General features: G+C 38.9%; 1 protein-coding gene across 2 annotated transcripts; it reads right to left on the bottom strand.

The window, feature by feature from the left end:
• Positions 1 to 751: 751 nt before the first annotated feature.
• Positions 752 to 18,321, bottom strand: gad1 (glutamate decarboxylase 1). 2 transcript variants are annotated; one of them, XM_023337311.1, is made up of 17 exons: positions 17,778 to 18,321; positions 16,911 to 17,086; positions 15,493 to 15,555; positions 12,389 to 12,544; positions 10,773 to 11,015; positions 10,616 to 10,706; positions 6,950 to 7,062; positions 6,659 to 6,774; positions 6,475 to 6,554; positions 6,347 to 6,401; positions 5,894 to 6,010; positions 5,710 to 5,774; positions 4,605 to 4,683; positions 4,345 to 4,494; positions 4,149 to 4,256; positions 3,889 to 3,978; positions 752 to 3,403 (listed from the first exon to the last, which is right to left on the bottom strand). In XM_023337311.1, exons 2-17 carry the CDS (start codon positions 16,996 to 16,998, stop codon positions 3,230 to 3,232), a joined length of 1,788 nt encoding a protein of 595 aa, XP_023193079.1. In that variant the 5' UTR covers positions 16,999 to 17,086; positions 17,778 to 18,321; the 3' UTR covers positions 752 to 3,229. The 2 variants fall into 2 exon arrangements, with proteins under 2 accessions (XP_023193079.1, XP_023193080.1); XM_023337312.1 differs by having other exon boundaries at positions 16,911 to 17,012.
• Positions 18,322 to 18,579: the final 258 nt, after the last annotated feature.

Genomic DNA, 18,579 nt, shown 5'->3' with positions numbered 1-18,579 from the left:
TTCGGGATCTTTCTGCATTTTCTCCACTTGCATGCATGAGTATCTATTAGGATACTCCAGCTTCTATCCACAGGTCAAATCCTTATCTGATGAACTGGTCCTCAGAAGTGAGCATCCTGTAATAGGCTGGTGATCCATCCCAGCTGCACCCTGCATCTTCCTCAAAGAAAAACTCTCTGTATAATTAGCCAAGTCCATGCATTCACCCCATATATTGTTACCGTCACCATCATTCCAGTTAGCACCTCATCGAAGACGCATGAAGAAACCACATAGCTTTGTTAAGCTCAAACGGTGAGTTCAGCCTGCATGCATTGTGCTGCACTGGCTAATCATGACGCTATTTAAGGTGATGCAAGCGGAATAATGTGTTTCCTTATTTTACAAGAGGAAAATATGCACAGAAACAAACCTGATAGAAAAATACAAAGAGCACAGTTTGAGAAGGATCTGAAAATATCTCAAAATATCAAAACAAAAATTCTTATCTGCTATTATATGTACTAATTGTACCATTATTTAGCCTGCTGTGATGTCGTCTACCAAAATATGCATGAAGCAGAATCAACAGTTCCTCGTGGCACTTTTTAAAAACCTTACATTTTGTGAAATTCTGCATCCTCATTCCATTCTTCCATACTTCATTGCCCAGCTGTGCTCTTACTGTCAGAGTCCATTTGTGGTTATTTTTTTATTTATTTTTTTCCATCGGATCCTTAAGTCTTTCAAAGAAACCACAGATACCTGTGCCTGCAGATGATCTACAGCTCATGTCTTTATTAGTTTTGTGAATACAGCAGTTATTTAGTCATGTTAAAGTGCCAACATTAAGTACTACAAGGGACATTTCATCCCCACAAAAATCAGGAATGTACAGGTGTTTACTCAGTCTTAGTAAGTATCAAATACATTACTTGGTTCAAGCAAAAATGCTTAATGATAAACAACCGCAGAGTTTTTTAAAACATAAAATGATGCCTACAGAAAGCACTAACCCATCATAATTTTGCATATTATATTTATACTCCACTTCACATTATATAGTACAGACAATCATATGTCTCTAAATTTAAAGCTGCCCCGTTAACATGATTCTGTAATGTGCTTTTTGTCAGCAGCAGCCGGACTGCCAGAGAGCCTTGATGACATTCAGTCAATGGATCCCAACAACACTGCATGGTTCCACGTTTGCACTAAAGTCAAAGTTAAATCCATTTCCGTGAGAATATTCATGACTGTAACCTAATTCTTCTTTGGTTCACAAACACACCAACACATGTTTTACAGCAGAGTTTTTTCCAAACAAAGGATAATATATACTGTACACAATAAAAGTCTCTCTATATAAATCCAATAATCTGTCACACAGTAAACTGAATATTTGATTTACATACAGAATTTGTTGGTTGTGATTCTAGGACATATTTGGCGCAGAGGCAATGAGACAAAATCTACACAAAAGTCACTGCAGTCGGTTGCAGCAACTGCTGTGACGTCCCAACTGGCTCGATAAATACAACACAGATAACAATTATTACATGTTTTACATTTCTGTTATATATGCTTTTGTCTATGTTGTGAAGATTTCTTATAATTGTATTTACTATGTCTGAAAATATATTGGAATATTGTCTTTTTAACACAGATAACACATTGAGGGACATTCTTTGTGGCTGCTTTACAGGCACAGGGGGAGGCAACTTTTTTTTAATGTAAGCACTTTCTGAATTGATAGGCTTTACAGTATTTCTCAGTATAATTCACTTGCTACACATATCCACATCTGGATGCTAATGAATTGAACTTTTCTCAGCATTTCCATTCTAGAAAAACTGGTAGTATAAAGTATATGAGGTGTTAATAAAAGAGGTCCTTTTGTCATGGCGTCTGTGCATGTTTTTTGTAATTTTATTATTTCATCGGACATCAGGTAAAAAAAAAAAGTAACATTTTTGTTTTGAACACAAAAAAATAATTATTTATTTTTTCAAGATTCATATTCTAAAACTCTCCACACCTCATTTGGGGCCTGCAAAGTATATGCTTTAAAATATATATGAACTGTGAGAAAAAAATGGAACAGTAAGAAAAAGGAAAATAATCTCTTATGGGGGAAACAATGTTTCAGGACTGTATGTGATTATTCTGTATGAAACAGCGCCCCCTACAGTTACAATAGAAGTTAATGCTTGTCTCAGATCGCAAAAAACAGGGTAATATTTTTAGCTCTCAGTACTGGTTTCTGATGAAAACGCATAAGCGCTGATTGCTATGAACCTCCAGCATTGAACCAGTATCCTCAACAACACCAGCATTGAGGAGTACTCACTCATTTTATCAAAACAAAATGGTTAAGTGTTGCTTTTCTATTTGCCTGCAATAGGGAGCTGTGCTGTCAGGCCAATACTAACTTTTACATGAACAAGAAGAACAGAGAGAAATTCTGTTTTTAACGCCTGTCCCCCTCTATAGCAATACTACTGCAAATAATACTTTTATTAGAATCCTCAGTTATGAAAACTTACGATGGTTCTTGCTTATGTAAAATTAAGTGGATAAATCCATCAAAACGTTGTTTGCCAGAAATCCAGAGAAAATGCTAGATGTGCAGAGTTTTTAGCTGTTCAAACGATTATAACCAGACTTTTAGCATTGATGCTGCTCTAAAACGTTTTAAAACACCATCTTTTGTGTACTTGCACACATTTTAATGGATTCATTTCTTTCTGTCTGAATTTTAAATCTTGTCTTAGATTTCTTGTCAATGATTTTCTTAGCAAAAATTACAATAAAAGATTAAATCTCCAGATTTTTATTCCTTCTTATTCTTGTCTTAACTTCATGTCTTAAAATCATTTAATGTGCTAGGTGTGTTACTGAATGCTCTTTTTCTAACAATATTTCATTTTCTTTGTAAACAGATTATTTCTACACGAAAATGACCCCATTTCAATTTTTTCACCTTATTGTGGTTTATTCCCACTTTGCATAATAGACGAGAATGCCGCTGTGTTTTTTTTTTTTTTTTTGTCAGATGTGCAAATGTTTTCAATACATACATCAACGTAGCTAAAGACAAAACCGACAGAAACACATGGGGTACATTACTGTTAATTGTGCACTGCCAGAAAATACTGGTAGGCAAAAATTTTTACTGTGTTGAAAAGACAAAGGGTAAAGCCAAGCACAGCACTTGTTAATGTCGGAGAATACAATCTGCTGTAGACTCTCACAGTTCATGGCCCAGTCGCTCAATCTCCTCAACCAGGAAGTCGATGTCTGACCTGGTGGCTGCAGGGTTCGAGATGACCATGCGAAAGAAGTTGACTTTGTCTCCCTGTGGTTGGTAACCCACCATAGTGGTGCCCGACTCCATCATCATGGCCTTGATCTTGGGAGCCACCTGTTGCAGATACTGTACAGTTAGAAATCTGCTCTGCGGTGCCTTCTGGAGGAATTTAAAAATGAAAACAAGTTGCCCATAGTAAATATTGTAGTAACAAATTATTTTTGTTTTGAAGCGCCATAGAGCAGAAATGTGCTGCAAAGTATTGACTCAGGGGGATTAAATACAAATGCATTTCAAGTTTTTTCTGGTCATATTGTGCTGAAACTGTTGAAAATCATATTTTACTTTCTTTCTGCTTCAAAGTAACACATCTCTTTGTGATGTCCTGTCACATGAAATAAAAAAAATATATGCTAAAATCTGTGACTGTAATGTGAGTAAAAGTGAAAGGTACAAGACTGTGAATTCCTTTGCATGGCACAGTAAACCATTATGCCTGTTTTTCCCCCCCTATGCCACGTGTGTGTCTTTATGAATGAGCCACACGAGAGGAGAGAAGTTTGAAAAGAGACTTAATTTGCAGATTAATGAGTCATTACCTTGTGCAGTCTCTCGCGCTTCTCTTTCCCATCAGGCATGCCACGAAGGCTCGGAGGAATGTACCAGAAGCAGACATTAGTGTGCTGCGGCTGATAAGAGAAAACAACATTTGGAATGGGTGCAGCTTGTTACTGTGTCAGCAAAGTAAAGTGATCTAATCAGTGCTGAAACCGGGGTAAATTATGAATATTGCCTCATTATTTTGCAGGTTGATAAAGCTCTTGTGAAAAGAGCCGCATGAAAACCGTTTAGATCTTACCTCTGACTTGAACACCATCTCAAATCCCTCTCTGTTTTTTATTTTGTCGTAGAGGTAAGCCGACAGGTCCAAGCACTTGTCTATGTGCTGCTCAAATCCTACTGTTCCCTTTTTTGTGGATAAAAGAAAATGAAATTACCGTCAGTTCTTTCATATGTTAGAGTCTGGCAGTGAGCTAAATCAAATAATTGCTCACCTTTGCCTTCCACATGAGCCAAAACTTAAAGATATCAACATGGCGTCCGCACTGAATGGCCTTGTCCCCCGTGTCATATGTGACATCGTACTGCTTGTCTGGCTGGAACAGGTAGCCCGCACACATAGAGTTGCAGCCTTGTAAAAGTCCCTACAGTGGGAACAATAAAGATGAGGGATAAACAGGAGGAAAGAGTGCTGTGTTCAACTTCACTGATCATAGTATCTTCACCGATGGAAGAGTGGGTGACACAGACTTACCCTCTCTCTGACCAGAATGGCAGAGCACTGCAGTGGCACTCCCATCATCTTGTGAGGGTTCCAGGTGACTGAGTTCGCCCTGCACAGATATGGAAACAGTAAACACATCTCTGTGAGGGATTGAGTGTGTCAAGTTTGCAAAGACAAACAGCAAGCTAAAAACATATACAGATGTAATTTCAGCTAGAGTGACCAATGGAATACTTGTCAAAGGAAGAAGCTGCAGTGTTGGGAATCATATGGGGTGTTTCCAGATTGAATCTTGATTTTGATCTATGCATAATAAGATATTTGGGGTTCTCTCAGTTTAGTAGCATATTCATCATACTAAAAAACAACCAAAAACATTGCTTTATGTACTTCTTTAATATTTATTGATGCAGTGAACTAGTGACATGTCATGGGTATACTAGGCAGATTTTTCAGTCCTATGCGAGAGCCCCTGAGTGGTCAAGTAATTATCAGCAGAATAAATAAAAAAATAGCATCACTTTTCAACATATCTGATACTATAGTAATGTAAAAAAAAAAAAATAGTAAAGGCAGGTGAATCTCACTTTGGATACAATAAAGAATGGACATAGGTCTAGCTGCTATAAAATCTAAATAAATGTTTCCCAAATCTTAGTAATATCACTTCTCTTGCTCAACTCAGCATTATAAAAGCTTGTGAGCTTGCAGGGGGACTCTGCCTATTTTCTGATTTATTTAGTCAATAGTGGTTTAGCCACTAGGTGGCAATCATCAAATGTTTATGCCCATGATGGTCAGGTCACTTCTAAGGATGGAAAAAGAGACAATAACAAGTGTTTTTACATTTTTACATAGTGGCACAATGTAAATACTGTGCCACTGCCTTTTCCATTGCATTGCTCAAGGAATATACAAAACAATGGCATACTATAAAGAATGAACAAATTGTGCTTTATTTCTGTATGTTTAGACTTATATAAAGTGTTTTAGAAACACCAGCATGCATGGCACACAAAAAAATTAAAACAGCTTTATAGCAGTTCAGTTTTCTTCATCTTTTTTTTTTTTTAGGACTGCAAACACAATCCTTTTTTTGTACTGAACATGCCGTTACCTCAACAGGATGTTTTACCTTTCTACTCCATTCAGCTTGTGCCTGTGTTTCCTGGACATCAGCAAGCCTCCTCCCCATGCACCCTGCACAGCACAACATGCTGTAGTGTAATAACACTGGAAACACTGATGCAAGTTGTACCACGGATGGCAAACATGTATTCTTTAGTTAGTTAAAAGGTAGAAATTACATATTCCCTTACATCTACATGAAGCCATATGTTATACTTCTCACAGATGTCTGCGATCTCATTGATGGGGTCAAAGGCTCCGTAGACAGTGGTGCCAGCAGTGGCGTTCACAAACATTGGAACGTACCCCTAAAAAGCAGAAGAAAACAGAGGACTTGGTCTAACAGGATTTTTTGCTCCATGTGATTATTAATATCAAAGAGATGGGCAGAGAAGAAAATTATCTGCAAAAGCATCCCTCTTTGGTACTCTACTTTCATTTCTTCTATAGAAATTACTTCTTGGAGAGAAATTTTAAGGCTGCAGCGTCATAATGTGAAATGACAGCAGCAGTGGTCGCATTAAAGTGGCATATTTGCTGCGGCACACAAAGCTGAAGCTCATGTGAGTGTCTCTGATTACAGGAAGTACTGGACAGAGGGGAAACAGCTGATTGGTGAGGTGTTGTCAGAGGTCTATTTTTACCTTTTGCTTGACCTCAATTACTTTTGCCTCCAGATCAGCAGGAATGACTCTCCCTCTGTAAATAAAACCAGCATCAGTATTCCATATATTATAATATGTTTCCAAACTATATCAAACACAAAACAAACCTCTCATCTGTCTTTAGTAGGATAAGGTTCTCTGTTCCAAAGCCCAGAGCTGCACTTGCTTTCTTGATTGAATAGTGGCTCTGCAGGAACAAAAACACCATCAAATGAATGGATCCAGCTTATTGTAAGCTTAAGTTAGCATGTTTAAATTGCTGAGATGATCAGGGAGAAGTGCTGAACTAACATGCTCAGATGTGAAGAGCACCAGTCGGGGTGCAGCTGCCATGCCTTTGGTCTTGACTTCAGGGAAGGACTTGTATCTGGCAATCATCACGCTGTACATGTTGGAGATAGCACCGCCTATCAAGTCCAAAAGAGTGCAAATTTTCAGCTATTTAATATGAACCAAAACCAAATGGCCGTATACGTGGGCACATTGACAAATGTTGCAATAACAAGCAGCACATTGGACTGAATTTTGCTTTGTTTTTATCAAGATTTGTCTTCTTTTTAAGCTCTTTGGTTGTCCTTTTACCTGGAGAAAATATTCCGTCTCCCTCTCCGTTTGGCCAGCCAATTATCTCTCTCATCTTCTTGAGCGTCAGCTGCTCCATTAGCACAAAAACAGGGGCGATCTCATAAGTGAACCTAAAGCAGACAAAATGATCACATTTACTTGTGATTAAAAAAAAAAACAACCCAGAGTTTTCCTGCATAACACACAGCTCTGTTTTAGGTTTCAAATGGACACTGACTTCCAGAGGTCACAGGATCAGCGCTGAGTTCCTGAATGAAGCTTTCCTGAAACGCTCTTGGCTGAGACCACTTTCTGAGGAAATTGGAACTGAAATGGCGTTCCAGCTGTAAAACTGCAAATGAGAAAGCCCTGCAGAAGATAGCGAGGGGACCTGAGAAGTTTAAGTTGTCGCTATCATTTATCAGGACCTGTTTCAGATCTGCTGCTCTGAAAACCATCAGAGACTCTGAACACCTTCTACAGGAACATTTTAGGGCTGAAATTATCAATCAGATTAATTGTGATGAACTGATTATTGAAATAATTGTCAAATATTTTAGTAATCGATTAATCGATAGACTAAGAAAAGGTAATTTGCTGAAAAAATAACATATTCAGAGGAATAATTAGGTCAAAACTGTACTATACATATATGTATATATGTTTTGCAATTAAGATAAAAACAACTGTCATCAGAGAAACTGCACCGCACCATGACAAACAGAATCATGAGACTTTTACTTCAATGTTAACCCAAGATTTCTGTCTCCAGACAGACTGTAGAACAGCTATTAAACTAATTTCACTTTTTGTTTTTACAGCATTTTGAATTTTTACCTCTTATTTCTCCCCCAAACACAGTTGAATAAACCAAAATATATATATACTTAGGTTGTTGTATGCAAATGACAATAATTAATTGTATCTATATTCTGAGTATTCTTAGACACTTACAATCTGATGAATAGAAGCCATTTTATTGCTGCGTTCTCTCTTTAAAATGCACCATTTGGTTAAAATTGTGCAGAACTGATAACAATAACGTGGTGCTTTGTACTCCAAAGACTTCAATGAATTTCTTTTATCTCCTCAGAGCACATGGGGCTTGTTCAAACGAGCCACGCATTGTGAAGCCTCTCTGCGACACAGTCAATTTGGAATTACAGTACTGGCAGACTAATCCATCTTTTCCAGACCAGTGACACTCTAATTACATAAGTGTACCGTCCGTTCATGCAAAGCAAGTAAAATGAATCTGAGGAAGATTCCATTACGTCTGCAATATGGCTCGGCATCTTCAGCAGAGGCAAATGTGCAGACCAAAAGCAAACAAGTCACAGATGTCATGCGTTAATTTTGCTGCACTCATTCCTGCAGACAGGCCACAGTTACTCTGATTATGAAAGAGCAGAATGTGATTGTCAGTCTATTAGTGTCAGTCGATATTTATCTGGGATAATTAGAAGTGATGGAGTAATTAATAAAGGTAAATTGGAGCGTAAGAAACCTCATGCAGGTTAGAAGGGATGTTGCCACTGAGAAAAGATGGGACAGTTTTTAAGGTTTGATAGAGATGTATAATATTTATCTCAGCTTATGAAGAATAAAGCCAGAGAGTATCCTGCAATATCATCATAATGTTTGAAAATATTCCCATTCTGTCGCATTAATACTACAAACTTCAATGTATTTTACTGGACTTTTATGCAAGGGACCAATGCAAGGACTTATTGTTGTGTTTAACAATAACAGAATGATTTTTCAGAGTTGTAACTTTAAGCTTTACAGTTTGAGACTAAAGAAGAACTCCACGGTCTGATTTAATGCCAGTCATTTGACTTTTCCCTACGTTTTAGCATCTGTAAAACTGGATGTAGGTGTTTATTTTAAGCAGATAAATTGTATTACGCAAAGGTTACTGAAATGCAGTGCCTTAAAAAATTAAATATCTTTTCTGCATCTTGTCACATTGCAACCAATGCATCAATGTCTCTCATAGAAATTTCATCTAATAGAGAAGTTCATGGTTGTATAAAGGAAAAAAAATGTTTTGGGGTTTTCAAGATTTCTTGCTGATACAAATCTGTAATGTGTGATTGGCATTTGTGTTTAGCCCACTTTACTCTGATACTCCTAAATAAAATCCAGTGCAACCAACTATGTTTGGAAATCATGTAATTAGTTCATCTATGTTTTACATAATGCCAGTAAAAACACACTAGTTTTGTTGAGTTCTGTTGACAAAAATCACAACTTTGGTCTTCATGGAAGATTTCCAAAAGTATAGACTTTGTTGAAAGATGTAAGACTTTTCACATAAGGCAAACATAACAAGAAGTTCTGGTGAGAATTACACTGCACTGTCTGACTCACAAGCAAAACAGGATGTGTTGATGAAAGATGCAGCACATTACTGTGAACACACCACTCACAATGTAAAATACAGTGTTGTGGGAAGTTCTGAAAATCATTCTTAGTACTCTTAGATGCACAACCTTCCTACAATTCACCTTTATTAAGTGGAAAAAAAAGTGTAATTTATGTCTTTACTATAATAAACTGATAAAGATTTGGTGTCTTGTTTTACAGAATGTTAATTACTACAAAAGAAAATCCATCTTGTCTATCTCACAACCATTAATCTATCATTATTTATGGCTTATAACTAATCTTTAACCAAGGGTAAGGAGCTGATTAACTAAAGATCTTTTATTATTAAGACAAAAATAGATTGTTATATCTTAAGTATCTCTTTTTGTGTCAACCATGTGTTTTGTGTGGATACAGTCTGCTTTTTGTCTAAAGTCACCTAATGAATAAAAGATCCAATGAATGAGAATAATTTCTGCAGAACTACTTTAGTATTTTGTTTCTTTTTTTAAAAATTATTTTATGGGCAAAGTATAAAGCTTTTAATTCTGACTTTCTCCGCAAGTCCTTTGTTTCAGTTCTACACTGATAGTTTGATTTAGCGATCGGGGTGCTAAAGTTGTAAAGGGTGAACAATAGAGGCATAAATCTCTGGTTTATGGTATTGATCTTAGGCTGTAGGAACTCTGGGAACCCTGAGCTGGCGTTATCTCCACAGTCATACATTGGGCTGTATCTGTTTATGAGGTACACTGCTGCAAAATGCATCCACCATGATGACCACCGGCGTAGCTAAATGAAGGATTCTGTGATTGACAGTCGCACAAAACGAAGGAAGGGGCGTAGTTAGCATGAAAATGATTTATTGCAGGACAGAACCTCCCACAGAGACCCGGGGATGCTGCTCACACTGTGCACACACGGCTCAGAGTGAGCTGAGGTTGTTTCTTTCCATTTTGTTATGTCACAGGAACTGGCATAACATGAAACAAAGACACCATGTAAACTGTGAACGCTAATCAATATGCAATTTAGTTTGCCTGCAGGGTTGAATTATGCACCCACCTCCTATAAGCACAGGCCAGTATCGACAACAGTGCAGGGGCGTAGCTACACTAATGTCCTCGTTTGTGTTCTTTTATCTCCGTGCTTGACTGACAGTCCATTAGGGAGTTCTGGGGTTTTCTTCAGCCAGAGACAGTAATTACTGTCCGTCACTTCAACTATTCCTCCAGCTGATAATGTCCACTCTTCATGGACCATTGGAAAGCAAATGGGAACAAATACAATGTGATTTATCCCAACTGTACTCACATATTAGTGTTGGCTGTGGAGGTGAGCCACTCTCCTGCCAAGCCCACAATGTCTAATCCAGTGGACAGCTGGTTGAAGAACCTGGGGTGGCCTGAGGGTGATAAAGCTGTGAATTAATGCAAGCTACCAACCCGGCTGCAGTTCTCTGGCCTCCTACCTGTTCTCACTCCATATTTCAGGGTGTCCCTGCAGTCCACCAGGATCTGCTCCAGAGACTCGGGCTGGTCGGAGAGCTCCAGGTTGAAGCCCTCCATTCCCTCCAGCAGCTGGTGGGGATGGTGGAAGTCAAGGACCTTGGTGGATCTGTCAAAGGTCTTCCTGACGTAGCTGGTGAGGATTTCCACAACCTCCAACAGGAACTGCAAGGTCGTCTCTTCTCCATTCTTCGATGGTAACAGATCTGCAAAATGGGAAAGGTTTCAATTCAGTCCACAACAACTATCATCATCTATATGGAAATACCTAATCAGTTCAATACACAGACAAATTCAGATTCCGCCATATACTTTACACCATCTGGTAAAAGGTTATCTAGCTAAGGATCTTCAGCCAGTTGCATTCCCAAATTTCTGTTGAATTTGTGTCTCTTAGTTGAAAAGCAGGGCTGCACAGTTGTGCAGCTGGTAGCACTGTTGCCTTGCAGCAAGAAGGACCTGGGTTCGATTCCCGGCCCGGGGTCTTTCTGCATGGAGTTTGCATGTTCTCTCTGTGCATGCGTGGGTTCTCTCCAGGCACTCCGGCTTCATCCCACAGTCCAAAAACATGACTGTCAGGTTAATTGGTCTTTCTAAATTCTCCCTAGGTGTGAGTGTGTGTGTGCATGGTTGTTTGTCCTGTCTGTCTCTGTGTTGCCCTGGACTGGCGACCTGTCCAGTGTGAACCCTGCCCCTCGCCCGGAACGTTAGCTGGAGATAGCACCAGGACCCCTTCTGACCCCATTACGGACAAGGGTGTTAGAAAATGGATGGATGGATAGTTGAAAAGCTAGTAAACCTTGCATGGCTCCTTTAAGAACATTCACTCCAGTCTTTTGCTGTTCAACCTGTTTTCTTCCTGTTTTCAACCTGCCACCACCACCACCATGTGGATAGTGCTCTCGGGGTGACATTCATTCTTAATTTGTGCTATAACTATATTTCAGTTATGCAACAAAAAGTTTAATTTTTGTATGATCAGACATTGCAATGTTCCACATGTTTGTTGTGTCCTATTCATGTCTTGCAAACAAGATTTATAGCTTTCTGTCAACAAATGTTGTTTCTTGCCACTTTTATAGGAAAGTTGGATTTGTTTTGTCCATGATTAAATATTTTCCTGTTGATTGTTCCAGAACATTTTTGACTTATTATGTGAAGTCTGAAGGCTGAACTGGATTTATTTATTAGTATCAGAATTATTTAAAAAAATTAAAATTCAAATGCGTGCCATACTTTTTAGTTTTTTGTTATTGCAATGTTACAATCCAAGGATTGTCAACACCTCAGCAAAGGTCTGCAGCTATGAATTGAGAACATTATTAACGATAATTGATCTCAATCAAATCTCTATCGTCACTCTGGACGCTCAAATTTGCTCTGTATTTAATTTTTACTTTGCTATGAATCAACTCAACTTCAGTTGCAAAATTTAATGAGGAATTGCCTTTAACACCAGTTTCATTAAGTGAGCTTTATTTTTATTTTTGGTATTTCATCACAAATCCGCTTCTCCACCAACTGCAACAAGTCTAAAAGTTGAATTTCTTTCAAAATCCCATCGTTTCCCGAAGCCTACCTCTGGCGTACAGGTTGGAGAAGTCTGTCTCTGTCCGCCTGAAACGCGCGTCTCCTCCGGCGTTATCGCAGGCCATCAGGTTCTGGGCCGTGCGCTCCTTCAGGGAGCTCACAATCCTGCTCCTCTCCTCCAGACTGTTGTTCTTCTGCAGAAATCCTAAACGATTACAAGAAGGAGACGCGTCCAGAGGATGACCACACTGCCCAAACATGTTTGTAAAAAAAAGAAGAAGAAAAAAAAAGAAGGAAAAAACAAAGCTCAGTGGTAAGTGTTTTCTTTTTTAATCTCCCCTGTTCCCCCGGGGGGATGAAACGTATCGTCTCGGTCTGTTTTTTATGAGTGAAGGGAGCCATCCGTTCCCTATTTATAGGCTGGAGGTGGGGAAGAGGTGGGGTGGTGGGGGGGATCTGGAAGGTGAAGCAGGCGATGACATCAGCACCAAACTCCAGCCAAGCAAAAACAAATCGCTGTCGTGTACAGGCTGTAAATCCCCATAAAAGCGTGAGATTTTTCACAGCGGTGCGCAGAAAGGAGCTCAAGAGCCGATGTGAGAGAAAACGGCAGCAGCGCCTTCCAGCAGGCCGCGCTGATTAAGGAGCCTTATCGGGGCAACAACAGAAATTTCAAAGGCCGGCATCATTTTTACCTAAGATATTATTGTTTACTTTTTTTGCTTCTTTCGTTTTGTTGCGGTTAAACCACCAACAATAATTAAATACTCGTAATGAAAAGCAGCAGAAAGCGGAACATAGCAGAAAGCTGCGCTGCGCACTGATGCGTGATATTCAACATTATGGTGGATGTCAGCCCGTCCTTGGTTGGCCGGAGTCAGACTGAAAATAGACTCTCAAAGTAGAAATGGGAAAATCCATCCCAGATAATTTCCCTCTTTCATTTGTTCCCGCACAGGGGGAGGGGGACATGATAACCTCTGATGACGCTTTTCCACTGCCGGTTGAATTTAAAATGTGGTTGCAATTTAAGAGAGAGAAAGAATAAATAAATAAATGATTTTTTTGCATTCTTTACATTTTTAAATAGAAATTTTAGTCCTGCGGACAACAGTGGACTGATGTCATGAAGGATGCTGTCAAACACAGCTTTGTCGTCTACTTACACTCTAAAACATGTTTTGTTGATTTAACTGTAAATTAGTGCATTCACAGCAACTCTTTACTATGGAAGCAAAACGAAGCTGTGAAGTTGGAGAGATTTTCACAGTAAAACTATTCTCAGCAGGTTTGGGCTGTATATTCCGCAAACATCATACTGATGTAGATTTGCAATGTATTGTTTACTGTAAGTTAAATTTCAGTAATATTGGAGGACAAAACACGCTTCTTGAATTACTTTAGTTTTTTCAATCATTGTTTTTATTTGATTTGATTGGAGTTTTTTTTTTACACGAGCTAACATAGTTTTTTTCTGTAATTAATGCACTGAGCTGCACAACATATTTGCAGCAATCATTTTTAGTAGTTTATTTCTATAAATATGTTGCACAGAACTGAGGCTTTGTGCTGAAATGGTTTAACATTGACTCTACAGTAAAATGCAGAGGTAACAGTGTGATTAATTGCATCTGCACTGCAATCTCTCCTTGAACTGTAAACCTTTTTTTTTGGGTCATTTTAACAGCAAATTGTTGTATTTACAATTAGGGTTAAAATAATAAACACATGTGTTCCTGCAGGGAGTAAAATGATTGTATATCCAGCAGCACAATTTTTTTTTATCTTGATGGTGTAGATTTACAATGGTTGCTGTAATTTAAAAATAATGACCAAAATAGAAAATGGGCAGCATTACTCACTGATGTAAAACAGGCTTAAGTGGAAAATTTTGATTGATTGTCATTTTTTAATTTTTACCAGAGCCAATGATTTCCCTGTAATTAATACATACGTACAGCCATGACATGACTTACCATAAACTTCAACATCAAATTATGTTGTATTTTAGATAGCAGTAAGAGTGTAATTTGAAATTCACCCTTTATTGCTGTTATTTTAACAACAAACAATTTACAGTGTAATATTCAGAAATAAATATACCAGTGACGTGCGGTCAGGGGAGGCAGGTGAGGCTCTGCCTCACCTGTAATCATGGAAAAATAATAATGATAAAATCATTTATATTGCTATTTTCACCCTGTGGTTTGTACTATACCTATTTTTCATTTAATTTAAAAAAGTTCAGATTATTTTTTCTTCAAAATCGCTGAATTTCTGCATTTTCCCATTCAAACGCTCGGAAGCGAAGCTGGTGAGGCAGCAGCGAGCTGAGCCTCACCTGGGATTGCGCAACCTCTCGCTAACTGCACTGGCTGCCATTCTGAGAGCATGTTCCTCCTGTCTGTACGTCGCCAATAAAATGGCTAAAAAACATTTAATGTATGAGCTGATTTTCCATAATTTAGCTTATGTATATAATGTACAGTGTTTTTTTTTTGTCACGAACTGTGTGCGTAACGTGCTTCATGTGCTGAAGAGCGATCAGAAACGAGGTGAGGCAGGCAATTCTCTTGCCTCATGGCAGGGGGCGCTCATGATCCCAGACATTGTGACTCCACAACTGCAGAGTAAGATACTGTAAGCGAGCTAGCCATGGAGCTAGCCGTACAGTAAAGTCAAGTGCAGCGATATATTTATAGTTTTCTCCTCTTACCACAGCAATTAAATAATAATCGCAAAAATATTACTAAAACAATACTACTGCAACAGACTGAATGTTCTGCTTTTTGCGTGGGAAATATTTGAGTGTTTTTTATTGTGGCGTTGTTGTCAGTTGCTATGGCAACGAGTCTGCGCGTAGCTGCGCTGATACAGAGAGCGAGAAATACGTGGTTTTGAGTTGTACTTTAACGGTTTTTCCCTTCGCTGTGGAGCACAGCACGAAATGAATAATATCTACATGTCCAAGTTTGATTGAGTGAACGGAAATAGTCTTTTTGCCCTCCAGCGTTGTCCACATGCGCGTAATTTCCTTACATAAACAATAACATGCAGGGGGTCTATATTTGTAAATCTGAAGATGATTAAGTCAGTGCCTCACCAGCTATGAGCCTCAACGCACGTCCCTGAAATATACATATATAAACTTACCACAGATCTTCATGCCTAATTTTCTTGTACATCCATGAGCTACTCCACACCACGCATCATAACCTAAACAAACAAACAAACGAACAAACAAACAAAAAAAAAGAATATTGTAATATTATCTTCATTCTCTATATTGAGTGTTTTTGGTTTTGCTTTGTTTATGGAGACATGCATGAGAGACATTGATGCATATATATATATATATATATATATATATATATATATATATATATATATATATATATATATATATATATATATATAGTATTTATCTGGATTTGCCTGCATGGTTAACCGTGCGTCGCCCTTTCATCATCCACGGGCCTTCCACATTAATTAGACGTTTAAGCTCGCTGTAGCTTGCTGGTCTAATAGAGTGAAAAGACGCTGGTTAAAAAAAGGCGAACGGTACTTCTGCAGACATCAGCCGGCTGCTTGGTGACAGATAGAGAATTACTGCGTTATCAAGGGCTTCCAGCCTCAGAGGGGATGGGGCACCTTGGAGGGGAGGCAAAAGCGAAATTCTCAGTAGCATGCGATTTCAGGGAGAAGAGGAAAGGGGATTTCAGAGAGGGGAGGTATTGGGGGAGGAGGTGATCATTCCAATTCCAGCATCCCAATTTAACCCTTGCCTTGGACCATTAGATAGATCATTGCCCCCACTGCTCAGCGCACTTGAAGAGATTTTTCGCAAGCTGGAGGCATATCAGGAAGAAGGCAACCTAAATGAGCAGATGTGCAAATGGACGCAGGATTCAGAGCATAAAAACCATTTAGGCTGCAGAAGTTTTGGAAAAAAAACAGAAAAATCACGGGCCTAATAAGGCATAATTATCGCTTTTAATCAGACATATCAGCTGACAGCAAAAAAAATAAATAATAATAATAATAATAATAATAATAATAAAATAAAGAAGAAAATCAATCTTTTTTGAATTCATACAACAGATTAAATTCTTTTTTTTCATATCTATCAAATAATTCAAGAAATAAGTTTATTGCTCGCTTTATTCCATATTTAATTGTTATTTTGGAAAGACTCCAAGCATCAGACAGGGAAAAGCCGGGCCGGCGCGGCTGAGTGGTCGGTCGCTCTCTGTTCCTGCTAGAATGAAGATCACAATGATCATGAGAGCCATTAGAGTCCAATTAATATGACTGAATTAGCGAGCACTTCAGGGCCAATTCTCGATTGTTCCATGCGGGCACTCAATGCAAGTATATATATATAAAATTCATTTTAAAAACATGTAATCACTGTAGGGCATGTTTTGCTGTCTGTCAGCAGGAAGAGAGGGGGGTCCGCATGTTGTCACTCCCCCGACCCCCACCACTCCCATCGATGTAGATGATTAATGGCGATGGCAGCAAAGTAAAGAGCACAAGTGAAAATGGTATTTTATCGGTGATGGACCTACTTGAGCCCGGCGGCCGTAAATTTGTCGAGTTGGGATCCGCTCCAGCGCCGGAGGAAGAGGAAGAGGAGGAGGGTTCAGGCGCCGCCATCACTCCCAGAGACCCTGAGCCAGAGTCAAGAAAGCCTGGTCACTTTTTTTTTCTTTATTTCTTTCGTTTCTTCTCCTCCTCCCGCCCCCTAAAAAAAAAAATAAAAAAAAATAAAGAAAATTCTCTTTAGGCGATCAAAGAGGAGAAGGTGAAGTGTAGGTGAAAATGACAAATTAACCTTTAACCCCCCCCAACAACAAAAACTAAAAAGAGATAATCAATCTAGACAAGGACTCTGTCGTACAAGTTTAGGTTGAAATCTGCAAGATGTAATAAAATATCTGCACATCAGAAGCCTTAATTTTACAATTTCATGATAGCTAATTATAATCATTTTTGGCTCAATGGTCAGTTAGAGATTCACGATTATCATAACCAGCAAATGTTTAATATCCTAAAATAATACAAAGCCAAAAAAAAAAAACAAGAATGGAAGAAAGAAATAAAAAAAAGCTTATAAAACTTTATTTTGATTTTATTCTCTTCATAAATTAATAGTGCGATCAGCAACTTCATCAACGATCTGTTTTAGCTCCTGAATGACAAATGTCAGGTTCAAGGTGATTTCATGTACCAGAAAATGACACAGAGGGGTTTTTATTCTTTCACAGAGAAGTAACGTGTTTAGAATTAAAAAATAAAAGAGACGTCCAAATTAAACACAAGCTGAAAAAGAAGCGGTTATCAGCTATTAAAAAACACCTGTTAGAGCAGCTCAGGTATAAATGAGCTTCTTCAGTTTACAATGTCTAGACGGACAAATGCGCACATCCACTTACCGAGCTGAAGAGCGTCCAGGTGAACAGTGTCAGTCCACCTCCACCCAAAAAAAATAAAAAAATAAATTTTTGGGGGGAAAGTGTGTACTTATTACCAGAATAAATCCTGAATGGGAGCTCCCTCTCCACCGACACGAGGAAGAGGAGAAAACCTGTGCACCAGTCTTCCCATAGATCCCAGTCAAGGTGACCCCGCTTACCGGTGAAGATGCAGCTTTGATTTGCTCTTATTTTAAAGAAGGAAAAAAGCGTCTGCTTGTGTGTGTGAACCTCTGCGCACCGGTGAGTCACAGCGTGGAGCTCCAGCAGCACCTCGAGCTCCCCCGGTGCAGCAGCAGCAGCAGCAGTAGCAGCAGCAGCTGTCTGCAGACTGTCTGCAGACTGTCTGAGCGTTTGGCTCCAAATGGCGCCGCTTTCGGCCCCCAAAGTGCGACTTTCCCCGAAGTAGTTATTGTTTTCTATCCAGGTCTGGTTGTGATCCTGGTCACGGACATGATGCTTGGTGTTATGAACAACACACTACGTGAGGTGGGATCTGGATGGGAGAAAGAAGGAGGGAGGAGAAAGGAGGAGATTTGGTTTTGTTCTAAGGGGGAGAGGGCGGGGGGCGACATGAGAGAAAGCACCCAAATACGGCTTTAATTAGGCCCATTTAATTTAAAGGAAACACTCTGATAAGAGTGCTTCCTTTAAATTATGAGGGTTTTTTTTCTTTAAGTGTTGCTAAAATGGTTTAGCAACGCTAAAACCATTTTATACACAGTCCCACGTCTTATTATTTTCCCCCCGTCACATTTTATTG

This window comes from Xiphophorus maculatus, chromosome 7, assembly GCF_002775205.1.
Source record: "Xiphophorus maculatus strain JP 163 A chromosome 7, X_maculatus-5.0-male, whole genome shotgun sequence".
Classification (NCBI taxonomy): Eukaryota; Metazoa; Chordata; class Actinopteri; order Cyprinodontiformes; family Poeciliidae; genus Xiphophorus; species Xiphophorus maculatus.
This window is presented reverse-complemented; position numbering and strand designations above follow the sequence as displayed.